This window comes from Fusarium phalaenopsidis, assembly GCF_050370095.1.
Source record: "Fusarium phalaenopsidis strain FUZ10S chromosome Unknown contig_32296, whole genome shotgun sequence".
In the NCBI taxonomy this organism is placed as follows: domain Eukaryota; kingdom Fungi; phylum Ascomycota; class Sordariomycetes; order Hypocreales; family Nectriaceae; genus Fusarium; species Fusarium phalaenopsidis.
The window spans coordinates 1,005,425-1,026,981 of NW_028145408.1; the positions used below are offsets into that span (position 1 = coordinate 1,005,425).

Genomic DNA, 21,557 nt, shown 5'->3' on the forward strand with positions numbered 1-21,557 from the left:
ACATTCTGGGCTGGCTGGATTCGTTCCTTCCACACTTGAAGGCTGAACGTCTGCACCGTTTGCGAGCAACAAAAGACACGGCTTCCTTCCCAATGCAGAACCTTCGATCTTATCTTCCCATCTTTCTCTTACACGCATCTTGACATCTTCTTCATAGCATTCAATCTCCCCATCAACCTTTGCGTACGCGTACCTGTATTTCAAGCGCCGGAGTTGAGCGTCTCCATTCATCCCGTATCCGTGGTCCCTTGTTAATTAGTTCCGAAACGTCGTCATCAGCCAGGCCAGCCAGCCAACCTCCTTCTCGGACTCCCTCCCTCCCTCGAGCTAGGCTAGACTCCCATCCGCGATCCAGGCTCCCCAGTTCTCAAGCCGTCAGCCCAGTCAGCAGTCCGTCGTCGCCTTTCCCCCATTCAGCCTTGCTCGTCCACGCCGAGTCAGCCAAAGGGCAGAAAAAGTTCGACCAATAACTCTACTGGACGGGCTGGACTGGACTTTGGTCCCCCAATCCCTGGCGGCCGCACAAACAATCAACAGCAAAGCTCGCAGCCCCTGCATTCGGCAGCAGCCGTCTCACAAAACTAGTCCTGCACAAGATAGAGACACGCAGCAACTACCAAGACCACCATCACTGTCACTGCCACGAGACGTCAACACCAGCACCAGCTGACGATCCCAGCTGCCATTCCTCCCCCGCCATCATCACGACGACAATCCCCCCTCCCACTCACGCTCACGTCGCCTGCGCTGTCATTCGTCCGCTCGCCAGCCCTCCACCGCCACAGCCTGCTCTCTTAATTCGCCCTCTCCCACCTCGACCACGACAGCGACTACGAGAACCGCAATCATCACAGCAGTCGAAGGGGCTGGATAAGGCAGGCCATCATGCCGGGGTTCGCTGATTCCTTCTGGTCGAGCGATTACGCTGCGGGACTCGGCGTCCTGTTCAGCAAGCTTCAGCAAGGCGTTCTCGAGAACAGACAGGTCCTCACCATCGCTCGCTTACGCGCCGAAGCCGAGGAAACTTATAGCTCTCGCCTGAGTGAGATCACACCGTCTGCGGACAAGGTCACCGGCGGTTTCACTCGCGACGATGGTGCTACCGTTCGCAAGGTAAGTAGGAATGGCATCACTTCACTTGTCCCTACCCGCTGGCTGGATTGTGGACGCGCCGCAGCCGGCTCCGTCAGCGCCGTCTTCGCCGTAAATTGCAAATACCTGAGCTATGCTGACTGACTGGCACACCGCCATAGGCCTTCGATGGCATGCGCAACGAGATGCAGGATGCTGCCCGCAACCATCATCGCATCGCCCAGAGCATTCGCGACCTCGTCGTTAACCCATTCTCTCGTTGGTGCGACGCCCACGAGGCTCGCATCCAGGATTCACAGGATGAGCTACAAGTCCGCATCAAGGCTCACGATCGCCAAGCCGAGGCCGTCAAGAAGCTCCGATCGGTTTACTTCAACAAGTGCCGCCTAGTCGAGGACCTTGAGGAGGAAAACAAGCTCGCTTTCCAGGATCCCGAGAATAGCCCCAAGCAGAACCAGAACATTCCCGAGATCAAGGTTCAGCCCCACAAGGAAGAGGCGCCCGCCCATGAGGAGGAAGAGGAGGAGATACTCTACGAGATTGGTGACGATACCTATCAGCCCGAGCAGGTCAAGAAGATCCTCTCCCAGATGCTCTCGTCTATCAAGATGGGCGAGACCAAGGTCCCCATCCTGGGCACATACCTCAACACTTCAGCCGGTTCCGATATCGTCGAGTACCTCCAGCGCAGCATGGGCAACATCAGCGTCGCCTATGCTGAGCGAATTGGTCAGGATCTGATTTCTAACGGTTTCCTCCGTCTTATCGGTAATGTCGGCAACAACTTTGCCAACAGCTCCAAGCTCTTTTATCAGTGGCGGCCCAAGGCTTTCCAATTGGCGGGTGTTCCCGAGAAGAAGTCTATCAACCGCACTTTCTCCCTGGCCTCGACTGGCTCTGAGACGGCCGATTCCCCTGTTGTTGGCACCGTGAGTGAGTACCTGTCGGGCTGGAATGTCCTCAACAACTCGCACCCGAACGAAACTCCCAGCCAGCGCATGCAGCGCGAGGCCCGCGAAGCCGACGAGAAGTACCGTGCTGGTGTTCGCAGGCTTGATGAGCTGCGATGTGAGCTTGAGGAGGCCATCTTCCTCCACCTCAAGTTCCTTGAGCGCTGCGAGCTTGACCGTCTCAAGGCTGTCAAGACTGTCATCCTTGACTTCTCGGGCACCATTGGCAACGTCATTCCCAGCCTCCAGTCTACTGTAGACCAGATGATGCTCTTCCAGGAGACCATCCAGCCCGAGGGTGACCTACGGTATCTGCTCGAAACGTACCGCACCGGAAGCTTCGTCCCGAAGGTTGTGACGTACGAGAACTACTACAACAAGGTGGACGAGCAGACTTTCGGAATTGATCTTGAGGCGCGCGCAAGGGCCGATAAGAAGCGAGTGCCCATGATTGTCACGACTATCCTGACGTATCTGGATCACCATTATCCCGATTTGGAGGGTGACGAGGCTCGACGAGGTGTGTGGCTTGTCGAGGTTCCTCTGGCGCAGACACACAAACTCCGTGCCAAGGTCAACGACGGCAAGCCTGTTTCTCCTGATGTCTTTGACGAGTTTGATATCCCTACCGTTGCTTCACTCCTCAAGGTCTATCTCCTGGAGCTTCCTGGTAAGTATTGGGTGTGCATAAGAGACTCTGTCTCGGAAACTGACCACAAGCAGATTCAATCATCTCTTCTCATGTTTACGAGATTATTCGAACAATTTATTCGACCACTTCTACCGATACGGACGAGTCTTCCCGGATTGCGGCTCTCCAATCAACTCTTTCACAGCTCCGTCTCACTAACATTGCGACCCTTGATGCCTGCATGAACCACTTTACCCGTCTTATCGACCTGACGTCGGCGGATGAAACCTACGTCGCGTCTCTGGCAACCGCCCTGGCCCCCTGTATTCTGCGACCGCGAACCGAAACTTCTCTGACCCTGGAGGAGAAGCACGCATACCGACTAGTCCGGGATCTGTTTGCCCACAAGGACGCCATCTTTAGCGAACTCAAGCGCATGTCCATGGTTAGTCATTCTTCTTCTGTCAGCGGCAACCGGCCTCGAGCAATTAGTACCGACGAGAGCAACCGCAAGGCCCTTATGGAGGAGCGGAATAGGGCTCTGCTCGAAAAGGCCAACGCAACCCGAGGCCGTGACAGGAGCCCTGCTCCTAGCCCCCGCGGCCATCGTCGAGATCGCAGCACCGGAGGACCCGAGACCCGATTTCCGATTCAAACGAGCCCGACTTCGGCTACTGACCGGCAACGCAGCAGCCTCGGCAGCCTAAACATCATTAAGCGCCAGAGTCTTGAGGTTCCCGAGCCCGATGGATCTGCACCTGTTAACGGCGACGCGGACAAGGCGGACGGCGAGTCGGAGAAGCGCGACAGCATGGGACGGACACCGACCAAGTTTGTAGGTGGCAAACGAATCCCCGTGGTGCCGTCTACACCGCCTCAAGAATCGCCCGCCCGCGGCGTGCAGCTCGAGGATGCCCCTATGGAGGACTAGGTTGGAGTGGGACGGCTTGCCCGTGGTTGAGGCAGGGCCTCTCACCTGACAGGGCATACCATGGGAGATACCTGAGGAGTTGGGTTTTTGGGAATACAGCGGGACGAAAGGTGGACGGCTGGGGCTTGGGGATATGGGTTGAGAGAGACGGGAGACACGAGTATCGTTGTCTACCTGTTTCTTTTAATGCCCATGAAAGCCTGGTCGGGATAATCTATCTTGTCATGTGTATGTGTTAATGGAACATGAGCAAAAAAGAACAACCGGTGTAATTTGTCTTCTTGTTGCTGCTTTTTGGATGAGCTTGCTTTTCTTGTTTCGTCTTTGTATTTATGCTGTATTGTATTTATGATATGGCGGAGATTCCCTATTCGTTAAGATTTGTTTCCGAGATATTCATTCGTTGGTGAGCTTGTGCTGGAGCTGAGGCCATTGCTGGTGCTTCTATCATGACTGATGAGTGTATGAAGATTAGACATGACGAGAATGAATGAATGAATGAATGAATAGACGGAGTCTTTGATGGTTATCAGTTATTGTCTGTCAATTCGGTTTTGTATTCCTCCTATGCTCCTGATCCCTTTATCTTATGCTACCTAGGTATACCAACCCCATAACAATGCTACCACATATCAATCAACACCCCCTGTCATGCCACCATCAGCTATTCCCCCTCTTGAATGTCAACTACACGCTTCTTCTTCTTTTTCTTCTTGGCCAAGACGACTTCTCCCGACGCCGGAGACTCGACTCCCTGAACGCTGCTATTGTCGCCGCCAGCCTGCTCCTCGATGGCTTCAGCGCGGGGGACCTTCTTCTTCTTCTTCGGCTTGACCTCTCTGCCCTCCTCGTCGCCCTTCTTGGCAGTCTTCTTCTTCTTCTTCTTCTTGACAACGGTGCCCTCGACATCAACACCCTGAGCGACCTGGATCCTCTCGTTGGCGCGCTGCATCTCGAGACGAAGCCTCTCGACCTCCTTCATGGCCTGCTGCATCTCAGCCTCCTCGCGCTGCTGCTGCTCATAGTCAAAGCCCGAGGACGGCTGGCCCTCGAGGCTGAAGGAGCCGATGCCGCTCGAGTCCACACCCAACAGGCCCTGCTGCTTGAGCTTGCGCGACTTGGACTTTGCGACGGCGCTGTCCGAGTTGTTCTCTGAGGCGTGACCGCTGTCGCTTCCGCCGAGGGTCTCATCTTGGGCGATGACCACCCTTTGACGAGGTCTTGGCTGGGGGCGTTGGGGAGCGGCAGCTGGGGTTCCGAGCCGTTCTAGATCCAGCTGCATTATAGGTATAGAGTCAATATCCAGATCGGGACCGTTGCTGTTTTGGAGAATGTTGTGGATAGGAGTCGAAGTACGGGGCGTGTCGTTGCTGGGGATATAGAAGGGGTCGTCCTTGTTTCGCTCTTGGCGCTCTGCTTTTCTCCTTGCAACGATGTCGGCGTCCAGATAGCTGTCTTCGTCCGCTTGCTGGTAGGAACCCACGTAGTCGTCCACAGGTTCGGCTATCCTGCTGATGGCCGGCGCAGACGAGTCGATGCTGGTTGTTGGTGGCTTCTGATGATAGTATACCTCAAACTCGTCCGAGTCGTCCGTAACAAGAGTAACAGAGTCGGCATCTGCCAGCAGTTTGGCCAGGTTTGGATGAAGAGGCTCGTCCAGGTCAAGATCTCGAGGAACTGGGACATTGTACTGTGCATCCTTGGCCACCGAGTTGAGCTCCCAGCCGTTGAATAGTGAAGGAATCGCCTGGGTGAGCAGCAACGGAGGATCCTGCTCAACTTCATCGGTCGAAGCAGGTTGACTTGAGGCCGCCTCGGCTGTAAGCTTCAGTAGTTCCGTGAACTCAACAGCTCGCTCCTGGACCTCAAGACTAGGGTGCAATGCCAATGGCTCAAAGACATGAATAATGCGAGCCATGAGGAGTGAAACCCTAGACTTCCTCTCTGCCGTCCATGGCTCCATCTCGTCTCCCACTATGGTAGCAAAGACTTTCGTAACAGCTTGGAGAGTAGTGGTCAAGACTTCAGGGGTAGTTGTGCGAGGAATGAGCTGAAGAAGGCCGTTCAACCCCTCATCAGGCACGGCCAGTTGTGAGGCGTATTCACCCATAATCCAGGTCACTGATTTCAATGCCCCGGAGGTAATGTTATAGCCCGGTGGTGTATCGCTGTTGAGTTGGTTGAGGATAATCTCTGCTGCCCGCACTGCAGTTGACCTCATCACTCGAACCTTTACAGCGACGTTGCGCAGCTCATCTCCAATCTTTTCTGATACGTTGGCACGCGCTCTCTCTGCCGGGCCCAGGTCTTCATCGTCAACCTTGCGAGAAGCTGGCGCCATGCGGACAAGTTGTGTAAGAACGTCGATGTACCAGTCGAAGTCCAACACGCTCGAGTAATTGTCCTTTGCGCACATTGCCAGAATTCTCCCAATGACATCTATTCGGTAGTCGTCAGGAAGAGGTGCTCGGGCTTCAGACTTGGGCTGCGCAGAGTCTGAGTATTCGTCGTCTGAGTAGTTCGGATCGTTTGGAGGCGTTCCTGGCTGAGACACCTCCCGAGCCGGCATGGATAACTTGAGCTGCTTCATCAGTCTGCTCACGATAGACATTAGGTTGTCGCCTGTAACCATGCCCTGCACAAGGTCAAGCGCCTGTATTCGGATGGTGATATCCGGACTGTCGATACACTCTAGAATCACATCCTCTTGCTGTGATACAAGATAAGGATGCGTAGTAACGATCTTGTTGAACGCCAAGAGCGCAACGTATTTGACTAGTGTCTCGTCAGTTGCCATCTGGAGTCAGCATAGCAAGATATCAACTTACGGTTAGGATCACCATCAATCATTATCATGCCTCGCAGCTTATTGACACAGAGGGTTGCAATCTCATCGGTTCCAGAGACGTCATCTCCGCTACCGAGAATACCGCCCTGGATAATGCCGTTGATACACTCGTAGAGTAATGACATTGCTGGTGTTGTCCTGATTATGTTGGTGAGAGGGGGTAGTAGCTTTCTCACGAGTCGAGGCTCCAAGGGCGTCAAAGTCGCAAACTAAACAGCTAGTCAGTATCCAGACGCAATATAAAGTTTACAAAGCTGCTTACAAGCTTGATGAGTTTGATGGCCATCCAGTTATTACCACCATCTACCAACAGCTCAAATAGTCGAGGCGCAAGGGGAAGAAAGTCGTTTGGTCGTCGCCAGCCCAGCTCGCAAACCACATTGACAATAGCAGCTGTAACGCTCGGGTCCTCGTCCGGGTCCATAAGCCGCTCCTTGATCTTGGGCCAGGCCGCGCGTAGAGCTTCAGGGTACACGAGGGCAAGTCGGTACAGCGTGACGAGCGTCTTCTTCCTGATATTCGAATGACTGTGGCTCAACCGCGGCAGCAAGTCTTGCAGTGTCGAGAGCGCCAGCGAAGGCGTGATGACGTGGGGGAGGGTCGCGATCGGTAGGGAGATGACGGTCGGTGTAGTCGAGCCAAGGTCCTACAAGAGCACCAGTTAGCTACAAGCACAACGCGGAGGTAATGGTGCTTCTATAGCTGACCTTCTTCAACAGATTCGTAGCCAGCATCAGAACTTCAGTATCAGGACGAAAGCTCTGGACAGCTCCCAGGTATCCCACGCGCTTGAGCTGGTACTTGGGCGACGACATGACCTCGAGGACGTGGAACGACGCCCACGACATGTCGTGCCCGACCATCTCGAGATATATGAGCTTCAGAAGCGCCGTCGCCTTGAGATCTAATGTTCACACACATGCGTCAGCGATCCATAAGTCGTCCCCAACTCATCAAGTCAAACACGCACCCATATCCTGGCTGCGAACTTCGGCGCGGCACTCCTTGAGGCTCTTTTGGATGTACTCCTTCTCATTGCCCTTGTGGTTCCGGAGCCCCCGGATGAGGTCGTAGAGCGACTTTTCAAACCTGCGCAGCGTCAGCGCGAGTGCTTCTCTGATATCTGAAGCTATCTCCTACATCTTGGGAAGCTTGCCCCGCGGGCGTGGGGCCGACCGTCAGCGAGTGTGTGCTCGTGTAGGGGAGAGATCGGTCACGGTCTTTCAGGGGCTTCGCGAGGATTCGATCGAGCGGCGCATTTCGTATGGCGGCCGTTAATAAGGAGTCGTCTGTTTGCGGGAGGCGCACAAACTCAAGGTTGCGTCGCCTGTGAGGTTTTCGGTCTTGGGAGTTATTGAGACAGATTGGCGAACCTAAGCCCATGACGGAATCACCGCCCTCGACTCGGCGACAAGGACGGCCCGAGCGTTTGAAGCCCAGAGGCCAGGTCGGCAGGTGCGCAGTTCAGGCATCTACAGGGATCTAACCCCCTGTGGCTTTAGTTCTGTCATCCGCTAAGCACTCAACTTTACAGGCGCCTCGGTACCTGCCCATCAGTGGGGCTGGACGCCTCTGATGGTGGCGGAAACCTTTACAACTTTCTATCGACTTGACTTGAGCAGAGCCTCAATACCATCACCACTTTTCATTCTCCGTCGACTTCATTTCGGTCCTAGAGATTGTCGCACGACGCCAAGACCATGAACTTGCTACGACCGTAACGATATACGATTAAAGACTCTACCCCACCACCTCAGAATTCCCAATGGCCCTCCGCCTCCTCCCTCCCCGAGCTGTCGTCGCACGCTCAACTTGTACAATCTCCAACATCACGAACCTCACTTCCGCCTCAACACCACGAATAGCCTCCCTCCGCCGCTCCTTCATCTCCTTCCCGTCCTCCGAGCCCCAGCGCCTCACCGCCACCCGCACCCTCCCATACCCCTCCGAACCCCTCTACGACCTCATCTCCGACGTCGACTCGTACTCGTCCTTCGTCCCGTACTGCTCAAAGTCCCGCGTCACCCGCTGGTCCGACCCGGACGCCGAAACCGGCCGCCGCTACCCCACACTTGCGGACCTGCACGTCGGCTGGGGCGGCTTCGACGAGGTCTTTACAAGCCGACTGCGCTGCGTCCCCGGCCGTTCGGTAGAGGCCATTAGCGGGGATACGACCCCTGGTGGCTCGGGCCCCGATGCGTCGGCCGTCTTCCGGAGCTTGGTAACGCGCTGGTCCGTGAGGCCGATTGCGGGACCGCCGACACCACACACCGAGGTGCACCTCAACATCGATTTCCAGTTTACAAATCCTCTCTACGGCGCTGTGAGCGCGGCCGTCTCTGACAAGGTCGCTGCTCTAATGATAGAAGCGTTCGAGAAACGAGCTCGTCAGAAGTTGGAGTCACACCGGAAGCTTTAAAATCACATATTCGAAAAAGCCTAGACATTGCTTGCGCTCTCATCCATAGATAGAACTTTAGAAGCCGCCTTACATCATAGACTTGCCAAGGAAAAAGTCCCACTTAGACGGCAAACATTCTCGGTCAAGCAATCACATTCAACTCAATGTCTCAGTTAAAACTCATAATAGACATATTTCTACGTACTCCATTCATTCTACATGACAACGTGTCTAGGACGGCTCTGTCTATCCAACATGCTCGTCCACCATCCAACAAAAACAGAAAAGCGTCATCTTTGCGCCGATGCCCGGACTTGAAACCATCTTGGTGCAGCGATGCACCATAGACGCGGTCCGGGTCCCCAACATTGGATCGTATTCCATTCCCCCAGTATCATTTGCTTGAACCCATTCATCATCATACTCCGATCCACATGCGTATAGGACGATTCGTGACGCCGTCGACATATGAGTGACGCTACCCATGAGTTGGAAAACGACCCAAATTCCACTGCCTCATATTTTTGAAAAGCAAAAACAACAACAAAAATCAATCCAAAATCAAAAACCAAGCCGGTCATAAAAAAGGGGGGGATCAAAAAAGCAAGCCGGCAGGTAGCGCCGATGAGGTATCTGGTAAGAAGAAAAGCTGGGTTGTAAAAAAACCAAATTCCACACATTATCGTCTCACGATGCCACATTCGAGCACCTTATTTCTTGCTCGACCTAGACAACGGTTAGCATCCCTTGCTGAATTCCATCAGTTGGTATCTGTTACTCACTTCTTCTTTTGGGGCTTGCCGAACATGAAGCCAGCAAAGGCCGAGTGGTTGGCAGGCTTCTTGTGCTTAGAAGGCTTGGCAGGGGCGGCAGGAGGAGGTCCGACATTGACAATGTTGGGAACGGGGCCGCCGGGTCGGGCGCCCACTCCGGGCCATCCTGGGGGAGGGCGGAATCCTCCAGGGATACCACCAGCGGGGACACCACCGGGCATGCCACCAGGAGGCATGCCACCAGGAGGTCGAACACCACCGGGCATCATCGGGACGCGTCCGTGGGGAGGCATGGGCGGGTGACCATGGCGACCAGGGGGCATCTTAACCCCCGGAGGAGGCACCTTGTCCATTGGCCACATTGTCATGGTGATGAGCGAGTCGGGCTGAATGACCTTTTCCCACACAGAGGGAAGGATAATCTCGCCATCTGGGCCAATGAGATCGTAATGGCCGTCCATAACGTGAGGTCCCAGAACGTCGACCTGGACGAACGCTTGCTTGATGAGGTCCTCCATGCCCTGCCACGTTTGGCAGAGATGGAACGGAAGGGTGAACTTTCGGCCGACAGCGTCCTTGAATCGAATCGGGGCCTGCTCGGCAGACTTCTTTGACTCTTCGAGGCTCGCCTTGGTTTCCTCCTCAATCTTCTTCTTGAGCTCCTCCGCGGCCTTAGCAGCCGCCGCTTCAGCCTCAGCCTTAGCAGCCGCCGCCTTCTTCTCCTCTTCAATCTTGGCAAGGGCCTCGGCCTCGGCCTTGGCTCGAGTCTCCTCCTCAAACTTCTTGAGCTTCTCGGCCTCCGCAGCGGCGGCAGCAGCAGCAGCAGCCTTAGCCTCAGCCTCAGCTCTCATCAGACGCTCAGCTTCCTCTTGCGCCTTCTGCAGAGCGGCAGCCTTCGCCTCAGCCTCCTCCTTCAGCGCCTTCTCGAAACGGACCCGAGCAAGCTCCTCGGCCTGTGCGCGCTCCTCCTCTTCCTTCTTTCTCCTCTCCTCAGCTGCCCTCAACTCAGCCTCAAACTTCAGTCGGGCCTCCTTCTCAGCTCGGACACGCTCTTCAGCCTCCCTCTTTCCTCGCTCTTCAGCCGCCTTCAGTTCGGCCTCGTACTTGAGTCGGGCTTCTTCCGCAGCTCTCTCGCGGGCCGCAGCCTCTGCCTTTCTTTGCTCTTCGGCAGCCTTAGCAGCGGCCTCCAACTTCCTCTTAGCTTCTTCCTCGGCCTGGGCACGAGCTTCCGCCTCCGCCTTGCGCTGCTCAGCAGCGGCCTTCATCTCGGCTTCATACTTCTCTCGAGCCTCCCTCTCGGCCTCAGCACGGGCCGCGGCTTCAGCCTTGCGTTGCTGCTCGGCAGCCTTGGCGGCAGCTTCGAACTTGATCCTAGCATCCTCCTCAGCCTTGGCGCGAGCCTCAGCCTCTGCCTTTCGTTGTGCCTCAGCGGCCTTGGCAGCAGCCTCGAACTTTAGCCTGGCCTCTTCTTCAGCCTTAGCGCGAGCCTCGGCCTCAGCTTGTCGACGCATTTCAGCGGCCTTCATCTCAGCTTCGAACCGGAGTCGAGCCTTCTCCTCGGCTGCGGCCATAGCCTCGGCGTGTTTTCGAGCTCGCTCCTCCTCGGCCTTTCGTTCAGCTTCCATCCTCTCACGAGCGGCCTTTTCAGCTTCGATTCTGGCCTTTTCGATCTCCTTCTTGGCCTCTTCCTGAGCAATTCTCATATCCTCCATTCGGCGATGGAAGGCCTCCTCAGCCTCCTTGCGGATCTGAGCCTCGACCTCCTTTTGCTTCTCCGCAGCCTTTTGCTTCTCCTCCATGGCCTTGAAGGCAGCGATTTCAGCCTCAAGGCGAATCTTTTCCGGGTCTTCCTTTGGAGGTGCTGGTGTGGATGGCTTGGCAGGGGCCTCAGTAGGCGGGGGAGGGGGTGGAGTCAGGTGCATTTGCATGTGGGAGCCCATGCCGTATTGATGAGGCTGCATTGCTCCGTAGAACCCAGGCGGTTGTTGTTGCTGCTGTCCCTGGTAGGGCATCATGTCATACATGCCCCTTCCCTCGCCGCCATAGGGGTCGTATGGGTTGTTCGGGTCATAGCCGAAAGGGACCATCTGGCTATTGGCGGGATAGCCCATATAAGGACCGACATGGTTCTGGAAGCCAGCTTGGCCCCGGCCAAAGAACTGGCCTGGTCCGGGCCGGCCCGGGGCCGTAGGGTGCGGGAAGCCGCCACGGCCGTAGGCCGGGCCATAACGGGGGTCGTCCAGGGTGGCGGTTTTTGGCGGTCGATCGCGCCGCGACGGTCGACGATAAGACTGCTGCTGCGGTTGCGGCTGCGGTTCCTCTTCGAACCCGTAATCCTGTGGAGGAGGGGGCTGATGGGGCTGCAAAGCCTGGTGAGGAGTCAATTGTTGGCGGGGAGGGAGTTGATGTTGCTGTGGAGGAAGCTGGTGCTGCGGCGGGAACTGATGCTGCGTCGAATATGGGTGCTGTGGTGGGTATTGTTGCCCAAATTGGCCTGCCGCTGGAAGTTGATGTTGGCGCTGCTGCGGCAATCGTTGGGGGCGACCGTAGTGCTGCTCGTGGTCGCTTGTAGAAGCTGAGTCGGCAGGACCTAGGTCGTCGTCGTCGTCGCTGTAGTAGTCCTCCTCCTCTGATTCCGTGTAGTCCTGGCTTGTGTCGGCAGAGGAGTCGTCCTCCTCAGTGTTGTAGGACTGAGTCTGAGAAGAGGAAGTATCACCACCGTGTGGACCGGTTGGAGCTCTCGAAGACGGGGCACGCTTGATGAGCCTATTCGGAAACTTGTGGTGAGTGGACTGGGTAGAGTTTCAAAGGAAGAGGAAGTGGTGAGTGTGCGCAAAGGTAAACAAAGGCAAAGGGGCGCAGTGGAGGCAACCCGAGGGGTGGATGTGGGAGAGACAAGAAGGAGGGGGAGGGGGAGGAATGCAGGCGGAGGGTGAGATAGAGGAGGGTGAGCGAGGGAGGGGGACTCACGGCATGGCAGCGAACTAATGGGATACCCTCTGCCCACGACGATCCACGAGAGAAAGCCGGAGCAAAGGCGCTGCCGTCTGAGGTAGGAAAGGTAAAATAGGCAGCGAGCACAAGCAAACGCTCAGCTGATAGGATAAGGATAATGGCTAGCGGCCCCCAACGTAACAAAGAGTATACAGGGAGAAACGGAGGACGAAGTCGTCACGGCAGTAGAGAAAAACAGGACGGCAAGTGCTGGTGCGAGGGTCGTGGCGAGGAGGAATTGGACTTGCGCGACCGGAGAGAGGGGTTGTTCGATTGGGCGGATGCGCCACTAGAGATGACGAGGGCGTGACAGGCGGATGGTCGGCTGGTCACGAAAGCAGTGAGACGGGGAAAATGCCTGCTTGCAAGAGATGGTGCGGAGTCGATAAAAACAAGGACTAGCGACGGTGCCTTGTGGTTGCTGACGGAGGAGGGTACCAAAGTTGCTGGACTGCACTGACTGCAGAGAGTAGGCGTGAAGGTCAGGCGCAAAGAGGTGTGGGCGGGTGGATTCAGGCGGCGGCGGTTGCGAAGGATGGGTAGAGGTTTTTGGAGGGATGGACGGCAGAAAATCGATCGGCGGTGAGGGGGTCCAGATCGTTTACTTATGGGTCACTCGACAGGACTGGTCCGCGCTGCCAACCATGCAGCTGAAACAAATCGAGCCTGTCTTCGGGTCGAAACGGCGGGTGCGCTGTGATTGCAGTGGTTGAGGAAGCCGGTGGGTTGAGCGTTCGTAACGGCCAAGCAGCGAGCGGTTGCCGACGTTTCGAAGCAAACGACAGTGGAGGGGCCGTTGTGTTGCAACGGCGAGAGTGCAGAGGCGGTGGGCGTGCAAATCTAGGCGTGTGTGTATGTATGCGCGGGCTCTCCAGGAAACCGAAATCTCGGTCACAGGCAGACTTCGTGGATGGGAGCAAAAAGGTTATCCTAAACTGGGAACACATCAGACAGTCAGCAAAGTTGGCGACGACGTTTGGACAGTTGAAGGTTGGTCCAAGCCATCATCCCGGTAGGCTAGCATCCCCTCCCTTGCATGAGTACCAAACAACGACATGGTGGCGCGAAACCCTTTCTGCGAACCCGGCTCCGAGGATTGGAAGGACGACATGACAAGCTTGACACGCTGCTGTGCAGTAAAGCATCTATCGACTGGCAACAGCGTTCCTCGACGTTGGCATTGGCGTCTTCATCCCAGGCCATGCCCATGCCCATGCCCAACAAGACTTGCCATGTGCTTCTCGGCTGGGTTTGCTGGGCACCAAAGCACGGTTCTTGTCAGCCGCCCGGGACCGGGACACCCTGGTTCGTCGCCCTGTCGATGGAGTCAATGGGGGACCCTGTCCAAGCGTGTTCGCTAGCGCTCGTCGGGCTGGAGCTGGCGCGCAGATGCTGGACTGGCCAGCGACTGGTCCACCAACCCTTGAAGTGTCCGGCTCTGGAGTCGATGCCCTTGAAAATCTTGGCTCTCCCGGGCTCTGACCCAGGCATCCGCTGCCCAGTCGTGCCTGTCAACAGGCTCTCTCCGCCCTGTGGTGCGCCCGCGTTTCGCATGGCGGTGGGTTGGTGGTAGGGCGTCAAAGATCGTGGATGCCAATGCCCAACGCTGGTGGGGGCCAAAAACCAGGGAGCCTCAAACAAAGCCCGATGGCTCATGGAAGAAGCTAGAATTGGCGCTGAAGCATTGATAGTGGCAGAGACGGTAGCAGGACGGAGGTAGCATCCGCTACGACAGCGGGAACCCAGATGGATACGGGAATGAATGCCTTGGGAGAAGCCGTAGGCGCAGCGCGCTCATGGCCTGGATGTCATGCAGACATTTGACCTGCTGCCGAGTCCGCCGCCGCCGCCGCATGTTTGCGTGGTCGTTCGGTCGCTCGGTCGCTCGCTTGCTTGATTCGAAGCCGCCAGATGGGATCACATGGGCCATCATCTTGTTGGAGTTGAGCCCACCCCCAGACGCACCCGAGACACAAGATTCATGCGAAGGGAATGGATGGAAGCTTGACGAGACTGGAAGACGACGACGAGTACACAGCCAAAGAGATTGTCACATACCGTAGAATTTCAGGTGCTGGCAGCCCCTGCGATTGAGCTGGACCGTATTGCGAGACTCTGTTTCTGACAAAATCTTGTGGGAGAGTCGTCGTCTTGTGTTGGAAGGTTTTGTTTGTTGTTGTGGTTGGTTTTGTGTGAATCGGCAATGGACAACACCCGGGCAAGCTCCCTTAGCGGCGATTTGGGGAATGGACCTAAAGTGTGGTGGGGTGGGGTAGTTGCCCAAGCGCCCAAGTGCAAGTGCAGGTCAGAGCCAAGGATGGCCTCGGTTTGTTGGCGCAGGTCAAAAGTCACTAGAAATGCAAAAAACACAGCCTAACTAGGGCATGAGAAAACATGGGCTTTCTGGCTGGCTGGATGGGAGACAATGGCAGCGCGCACACAAGAGATTGTTACGGAGGGGGAAACGGAAACGAGGAGAAGAGGGGAGAGAAAGAAGAGAAAAGAAGAAAAAGAAAGAAGCATCAGGAAATAAGAAAAACGACAAGTGAAGGAAAAAAAAAAAAAGTAAAAAGGCGGCCCGGGCTCCAAGACGAGAGGGCGGTGTTGCTGTACTGCAGCCCAACGTTACGCCGTCAAGTTGCTGGGGAGCCATGGTGAGGTTCCAGGCTCCCCCTCCGCCCTCAAGCTGACACCCACCACGGGCGACGATTGGGAACGGAACATTTGTCGGTCTGACCGCTAGAAGAATAGTTGCAGTTGACCGCTATCCATCGGATGCCTCGAGCGGTCCTAGCCGCCACTGATACGCACTCGACTCCCTCGGCCCGTGACATTGTCGATATCTATTGTCGTGAAAACAATTACTATCGGCAAAGAGCATGATCCCATCATGGAGCTAAATTTCTTGTTGACGGCTTCGTCTCAGGCTGTGCGACGTCGTTGTCCAACCAAGTACAGTTTTAAACGTCTTGGGTGATAACGTAAATCGGGACGGACCGAGGCGCAGGAGCTGATTGATTACTGTACCCGTACAGTTGGAAAGTCTGAAAAACGGTACTGGGGGTTGCTTAATTGCAGTCTAGAAGTTGTACGGATACAGTGTTGATAGGGTTGATGAGTGAGATGGAGAGAAGACCTAAGGCATTGGCAAACCACGTCTCCTTATATCAACCCGCCTCTCGTCAATTTCACTCTGATGTTCTTCCCTTTCTCCTTTCAGTCAATAATTCGAGTCCGAACCCATCACCTACAGCACCTCTGCAACCCGATGCCCTCCATTCCGCGACTGGCTGGGGATGGAGCCCCATCTCAGCGTTGAGGCCCGATGCCCTCTAGTCCATCGCTTCACAAGGCCAGCTCATCACGGACCATGGCGCTGCGTGGCTTCCTAACCTCATCCACAATATGGGACGAGTTCAAGATACGGTGAGAAATGCTTGTTGTCCCCTCATACAGTCCGTATTGGGCCATCACCATATCATGTTTGGTGTAAATGCTATCAACCATCTCAGAAGCCTTGCTAGTTCTCATAACTTGGCGCTCACATTGGCACATACTCGCTTCAACTTGGAACCACCCGGCCAAGAATGATAGGCATCAAATGACAGGATTTCCGCCTTCCCGCAGAGCCTCAGCCATCCAGCTGCGGCCATGTGGACGGTGGCGGAAGAGCTATAATTCTTTTCATCCATCCATACCTTTCTTCAACTCGCCCTTCATCGCGCCAGGCCAAGATCGGCCACTTGATCTTCGACGAGGCGACCAATGACACAGGCTCTAGATTACTTGTTAAAAGTGAGGCATGGATCATACTCGGAGAATAGAGATTCGGGAATCGAGATCAAATCAAACAACAATGCGCCGTTCGAGGTGCCAGATTCTCTCCCGCAGCGGCTCCTCCGGGAGACTCCACCAAGAAGCCGTCCGCGGACAGGGCCACAATCGCATGGGCATAAGTAGGTGCCCATCATGATGTTGCGCATTCGACGTGGAGAGAACCCACTTGGAATTGCAAGTCTCGAATTTGCTGATTCTGCCTCAGTCGCGGTGAGAACTAAGAGACTATGTATCGCGTCCACAAGTCGGTTGCACCAGACGCCGTGTTGGATATTACATTAGGAAAGCCAGTCATCCCTCTCCTCCTCAAAAACCCGAGATTCCTGCCCAAGGCTTCGAGGTGGACGTCACCTCAGCGCCTTGGGTAGGCCTCACATCTTCATTCAGGCATTGTCTTCCCTGCCAAACTCCATCACCGCCCACATCGAGCATGGGACACCCCACCTCCTGTCCTTCTATGGCGCCACGTGCCAACTGCCCAGCATCGCCCAACTCCCCGTTGCTGCCTCCCGCTCGCATCTGGCCGAGAGCCAGATTGAGAGCCCATGTTGCGCATGCCTGACACCCATCTTCTCGACTTCAAGCCCCTCTGCTGTCGTGTATGAACTAGTCAGGGGTCTTCTTGCGCCCCGTTTCTTAGGCAGAGACACTGTTGGCAAGCTCCCGGTACGCTTCGTCACCCTGTGTGCCCGCTATTCTGAGTCACTGTCAAGACATAGTCTCTTACCGGACCACCTCTGACGATGACTTGTCAAGCAGGTCACGGGCTGCAGCAATCTCATCTGCATTGTATCCTTGCCACAGCGGTTCCTGGGCCCCGTAGCGACGAACGATCTCGGCTAGCTTCTTGGTAGCCGCTTGGTTCAGTTTCTCGATTGTTGCCTGGTCTGGCAGAGGGAACTCGTCTCCTTCCGAGTGCTTCTTGAGTTTAGCAGACTCAGCCAGCAACTTATCAGTAACCTTCTTGAGGCCATAGTAACCTCGCAGGTAGTCCTCGCAGAGCTCGATGCTTCGGCAGAACCGCTTCACCGAATTTGCCAGGAACTTCTGAGGGAAGCCATCGGTCGTTTCATTGGCTGCCATCAACGACACCTCACCGAGGCGTGCATGCATCTAGGTCAGGTTGTCAGATGGGGGTTTCACAAGGGCAACAATGAGGCCACATACGTTCCACGCATTTGGTACCAACACCAGCACCTCCTCCAAAGCGTAGATAGCTTGGGAGTACAATCCCTGGGACAGATAGAGGTCCGCTAGCTCCCCCCATGCTTCGGCGTCCGTAGGGTTGAAATCGAGCAACCATATTAATGACGAAATCGCTTCAGGGGTCTTTCCCATAGATCGCAAGAGGGCAACTCGTCGCTTCGCAATAGGCTGTTGCTCGTCAGTCTAACGTCCTCGGATGGTCACGAGCAGCTCATCCTCACAATGTTTGTTCCGTCCTCCTCCAGAATGTCCTCGTACTCCTTAAGCACTTGCGTAAGTTCATTGTTGTTTGTTGCCTCGGCCTCCTTCATCAGTCCCTTGAGTGCCATGACGCGTTCATTCTGGTCGCCAAATCGCAACGCCAGCCTCTCAAGAACTTGGTGCGCAGATTCGTCGTCGCCCGTTCGAAGACATGATAGGAGAAGGTTCTCGTAGATGGTCCACAGATCAGCGGTTTCGGTGGCCGAGAAAAGTGATGCGAGAGGCGAGGCGGAGAAGGCTTTGGGGTTGTTCTTCAAGATGATGGGAGCTTGTTGCGCAAGCTGGAGAGCTTCGGTTGGTGATAGGTGGCCTTGCGGCTGGAGGAGCGAGGGGGCCATGGTGGGCGTTGAATCGAAGTCGCGTAGACGTTTATAACACCTTACAACCAAAGGCAAGGAATTGACTACCGAAATAGCTGGATGTCGAGAAAGTTGTTGACCGTCGACCTCAGAATGACACGGCTCGAATGGACACGGGAGGCTTGATGAGGGCGCTGTTCGGTCAGGTAGGCTTTCACATGATTGGCTGGGCTAGCTCAAGCTCCAGGAACCCGGCGCTTTAGAAAATCCGGCTCCAGCTTTGTGGCCAATCAGAGGCTAGTCAAACCTCCCCACTCTCAGAATTTCAACAAAAGGCTGCTCTGCAGAAAAATTTCTTGAACTTGAAGCATCCTTCATCTTCACTCCCGCGGCGCAAAACACTCGTGCTGCGAGAAGCACTTCACTTGCGCTTGCGAGTGCGTGCTCCAAGGATCACCACATTCCATCATGGCGTCGTCAACGCCAAGTGGCGATGCCGTCGTGAGCCAGACAGTCGAGTCGGTGCCTGTCGAGAAGCTGGCCGCGCTGGACGTCAAGGATCCGATCACCGAGGCTGACACGGAAGCCAAGGCGCCTGAGAGCGAGGTGCCGCCTCATCGATCGCATGATCCTGCCAACAACTTGAAGCGGAGTGATCCCTTCCAGTTTGGCAGCCGGTACTTGAACGAGGGAGACGATGTCTTTGAGTTCAACGCCTGGGACCACGTGGAGACTGACGATGCGTACAAAGAGTACGCGGAGCAACAGTACGCCAAGCAGCGCCAAAACCCCGTCTCTGACTTTGAGAAGAGTAAGTTATCCCTCATCTGCATTTCGAGTTTCTCCTTTGCCTTGGCTTTTGCCTGGTGTTCATGATGATACAAAACCAATGCATAGTTCATCTGAGCCTACTGAAGACAAACTATACCTTCTTATTCTTTCGCTCCCATCTGATCAACACCATCCTTTACACTTTGCTGTCACAACATCCTCTTACGAAGAGTTGCTAACATGACAACTCAGGAAAATTCAGTATCGACCCTGCTAGGTGGTGGAATCTCTTCTACAAGAACAACTCGGCCAACTTCTTCAAGAACCGCAAATGGCTTCAGCAGGAGTTCCCTGTGCTGGCCGAGGTAACCAAGGAAGATGCCGGACCCAAGGTCCTCCTCGAGATTGGCGCAGGTGCCGGTAACACGGCCTTCCCCATCCTGGCCAATAATAAGAACCCGGAACTAAAGATCCATGCCTGCGACTACTCAAAGACTGCTGTAGAGGTCATCCGGAACCATGAAGAATACGATCCCAAGTCGATCCAGGCCGACGTTTGGGACGTGACCAGTGACAGCTTACCGCCTGGACTCGAGGAAGGCTCCGTAGACGTCGCCGTGCTGATTTTCATCTTCTCTGCTCTCTCTCCCGACCAGTGGCCAAAGGCCGTGAGCAACGTCCACCGAGTCCTCAAGCCTGGCGGCCTGGTCTGCTTCCGAGATTATGGAAGAGGAGATCTTGCCCAGGTCCGGTTCCGCAAGGGTCGCTATCTGGACGAAAACTTTTACATCCGAGGCGACGGAACCCGCGTCTACTTTTTTGACAAGGATCAGCTAGCCGATATCTGGACAGGCAAGGCCAAGGAGCTTGCTGCACTTCAGCAACCCTCTCCTCTGGCTGCCCCAGCGGCTGAGAGTGCCGATGGTGTTGAGGAGGCAGAAGAGGCAGAGACAGAGACAGAGATCCCTCGGTTCGAGATAGAGAACCTTGGTGTTGATCGACGTCTGCTGGTCAACCGAGCATCCAAGCTCAAGATGTATAGATGCTGGCTGCAGGGCCGCTTTAGAAAGAAATAGACAAAGCATCTCAAGGTCAAACAAACCATCCGCCATGCAACCGTGTATTGTCATCTCAGTAGAGCAACGCGTCACGAACCCTTGCTCTATCGTCGGCACCGAAACCTATCCCGTCCAGATAGGCGTCTAGTCCCCCGTATTTTTCGTTGAGGTGCTGCTCGATCCTTACAATCATGTCCTTTGCCGTGTCAGCCCATTCATCAGTGAGTCCTATCTGACGGATCTCGACCAGGCGCTCCTCTCGCTCAGGGACAAGCGCTTCATCGGTGAGGGCATAATCATGCTCAATAGCGGAGACCGGAACATCGAGGATCATCAACACCAGAGTGCAGACGAGACCTATCGCATGTGTCAGTGCCAAGCTCCAATACTGACCGTCGATATGGTGTGTCTTATACCTGTACGGTCTTTGCCTTGGGTGCAGTGAACGACGGACGGCAGAGTTGTCTCGGTCGTATATAGAGACAAAGTCTCGCGGATCTCTCTTGTTGACTGGTCGAGGGTATCGAGACCAAGGCCGACAAGGCCTCGCGGTATCATGACCTGTTGGCCAAGGATGCTGATGGCTTCCATGCGGTAGCCGCAAAGGAAGAGGAACAAAAAGTGACTATGTGTCGGTGTTAATCGACATCATATGTACATATGTACCAGGACACAACAGCTTTGAGCAACTCACAAGAAATCCCACCATGAGAGTTGGCGTAGGAGAAACAACTCAAAGGGGCGACCAGTAATCTTGATCTCGCGATATTCCAGTCCCGGGATATGAAGTGGTTCTGCAAGAGCTGCGTTGGACTTGACGAGAGCAGGAATATTGGATTGCTCTTGTCGCCTTTTGACTCGGTTGAGGTGCTCGGTTCTGGACGTGTGTTAGTATATCTCGTCTTTGAGGGTCAATTCAAAGAGTACAAACTTGGTGCGCAAGTCTATGACAGTCTTGATACCAAGGCCATCTCTAATGAGTTTTCTATCCAAGAGTGTAACATCATCTACAGGTGCCATGTTAGCAAGGCCTAGGTTAAGTGATGGATGAGTCTCGCACCTAATCTTGCAGATCTGTAAAAGACGCCCTCTCTAAGTCTCCTGTTCACTGTTAGGCATTATGCTCAGGTGTGTAATTATGAGTTCAAATTGAAAAGAAATTTGATAGTTCAGTACCTCGTGCCCAGAAAATCGTTCACCGTTTTGCCAACGTCGCGAAAGTTGAGAACATTCTCAAGGCCGACGTGAGAACTCATCCTTGGCGTGACCACAAGGCTGCCAAGAATCTTTCTCTTCTACAGCCTCGATAGAAATTCCAGACTAAAAGTCACCTGGCTCACAATGGGCAACTGAACCAAGAAACGGACAAAGAGAGTTCCGGTGAGTAGCCCTGTGTAACACAAAGTGCCGGACGTTGGACCGGGGACCACGGAGGGCCGATCAACCAGTTCCCGGGTCACCTGCAGTGATCGGAAGGTTCAAGCGCGGACGACCCGCCCGCCGGC

General features: G+C 55.0%; 7 protein-coding genes across 7 annotated transcripts; 3 read left to right on the forward strand and 4 right to left on the reverse strand.

Moving 5' to 3' along the window:
• Positions 1-885: 885 nt before the first annotated feature.
• LRP88_05898 (GTPase-activating protein RGD2) lies at positions 886-3,604 on the forward strand (the record flags this gene model as incomplete). The annotated part of the gene is made up of 3 exons (XM_083242441.1): positions 886-1,113; positions 1,254-2,712; positions 2,763-3,604. The coding sequence occupies 3 exons, from the start codon at positions 886-888 to the stop codon at positions 3,602-3,604; spliced, it is 2,529 nt and encodes an 842-aa protein (XP_083101377.1).
• A 664-nt stretch (positions 3,605-4,268) lies between these two features.
• On the reverse strand, positions 4,269-7,315 carry LRP88_05899 (adaptin N terminal region-domain-containing protein; the record flags this gene model as incomplete). The annotated part of the gene is made up of 4 exons (XM_083242442.1): positions 4,269-6,379; positions 6,433-6,661; positions 6,715-7,098; positions 7,160-7,315. The coding sequence occupies 4 exons, from the start codon at positions 7,313-7,315 to the stop codon at positions 4,269-4,271; spliced, it is 2,880 nt and encodes a 959-aa protein (XP_083101378.1).
• Positions 7,316-8,217: 902 nt separating this feature from the next.
• Positions 8,218-8,871, forward strand: LRP88_05900 (ubiquinone-binding protein COQ10; the record flags this gene model as incomplete). Its single annotated transcript, XM_083242443.1, has 1 exon — positions 8,218-8,871. One exon carries the CDS (start codon positions 8,218-8,220, stop codon positions 8,869-8,871), a length of 654 nt encoding a protein of 217 aa, XP_083101379.1.
• Positions 8,872-9,563: 692 nt separating this feature from the next.
• LRP88_05901 (uncharacterized protein) lies at positions 9,564-12,601 on the reverse strand (the record flags this gene model as incomplete). The annotated part of the gene is made up of 3 exons (XM_083242444.1): positions 9,564-9,579; positions 9,636-12,392; positions 12,597-12,601. 3 exons carry the CDS (start codon positions 12,599-12,601, stop codon positions 9,564-9,566), a joined length of 2,778 nt encoding a protein of 925 aa, XP_083101380.1.
• A 4,579-nt stretch (positions 12,602-17,180) lies between these two features.
• LRP88_05902 (uncharacterized protein) lies at positions 17,181-18,262 on the reverse strand (the record flags this gene model as incomplete). Its single annotated transcript, XM_083242445.1, has 3 exons — positions 17,181-17,570; positions 17,625-17,831; positions 17,885-18,262. The coding sequence occupies 3 exons, from the start codon at positions 18,260-18,262 to the stop codon at positions 17,181-17,183; spliced, it is 975 nt and encodes a 324-aa protein (XP_083101381.1).
• Positions 18,263-18,691: 429 nt separating this feature from the next.
• LRP88_05903 (tRNA(Thr) (cytosine(32)-N(3))-methyltransferase) lies at positions 18,692-20,070 on the forward strand (the record flags this gene model as incomplete). Its single annotated transcript, XM_083242446.1, has 2 exons — positions 18,692-19,034; positions 19,247-20,070. 2 exons carry the CDS (start codon positions 18,692-18,694, stop codon positions 20,068-20,070), a joined length of 1,167 nt encoding a protein of 388 aa, XP_083101382.1.
• A 55-nt stretch (positions 20,071-20,125) lies between these two features.
• On the reverse strand, positions 20,126-21,072 carry LRP88_05904 (protein-tyrosine phosphatase-like protein; the record flags this gene model as incomplete). The annotated part of the gene is made up of 4 exons (XM_083242447.1): positions 20,126-20,409; positions 20,469-20,677; positions 20,747-20,929; positions 20,984-21,072. 4 exons carry the CDS (start codon positions 21,070-21,072, stop codon positions 20,126-20,128), a joined length of 765 nt encoding a protein of 254 aa, XP_083101383.1.
• Between the last annotated feature and the right edge of the window lie 485 nt (positions 21,073-21,557).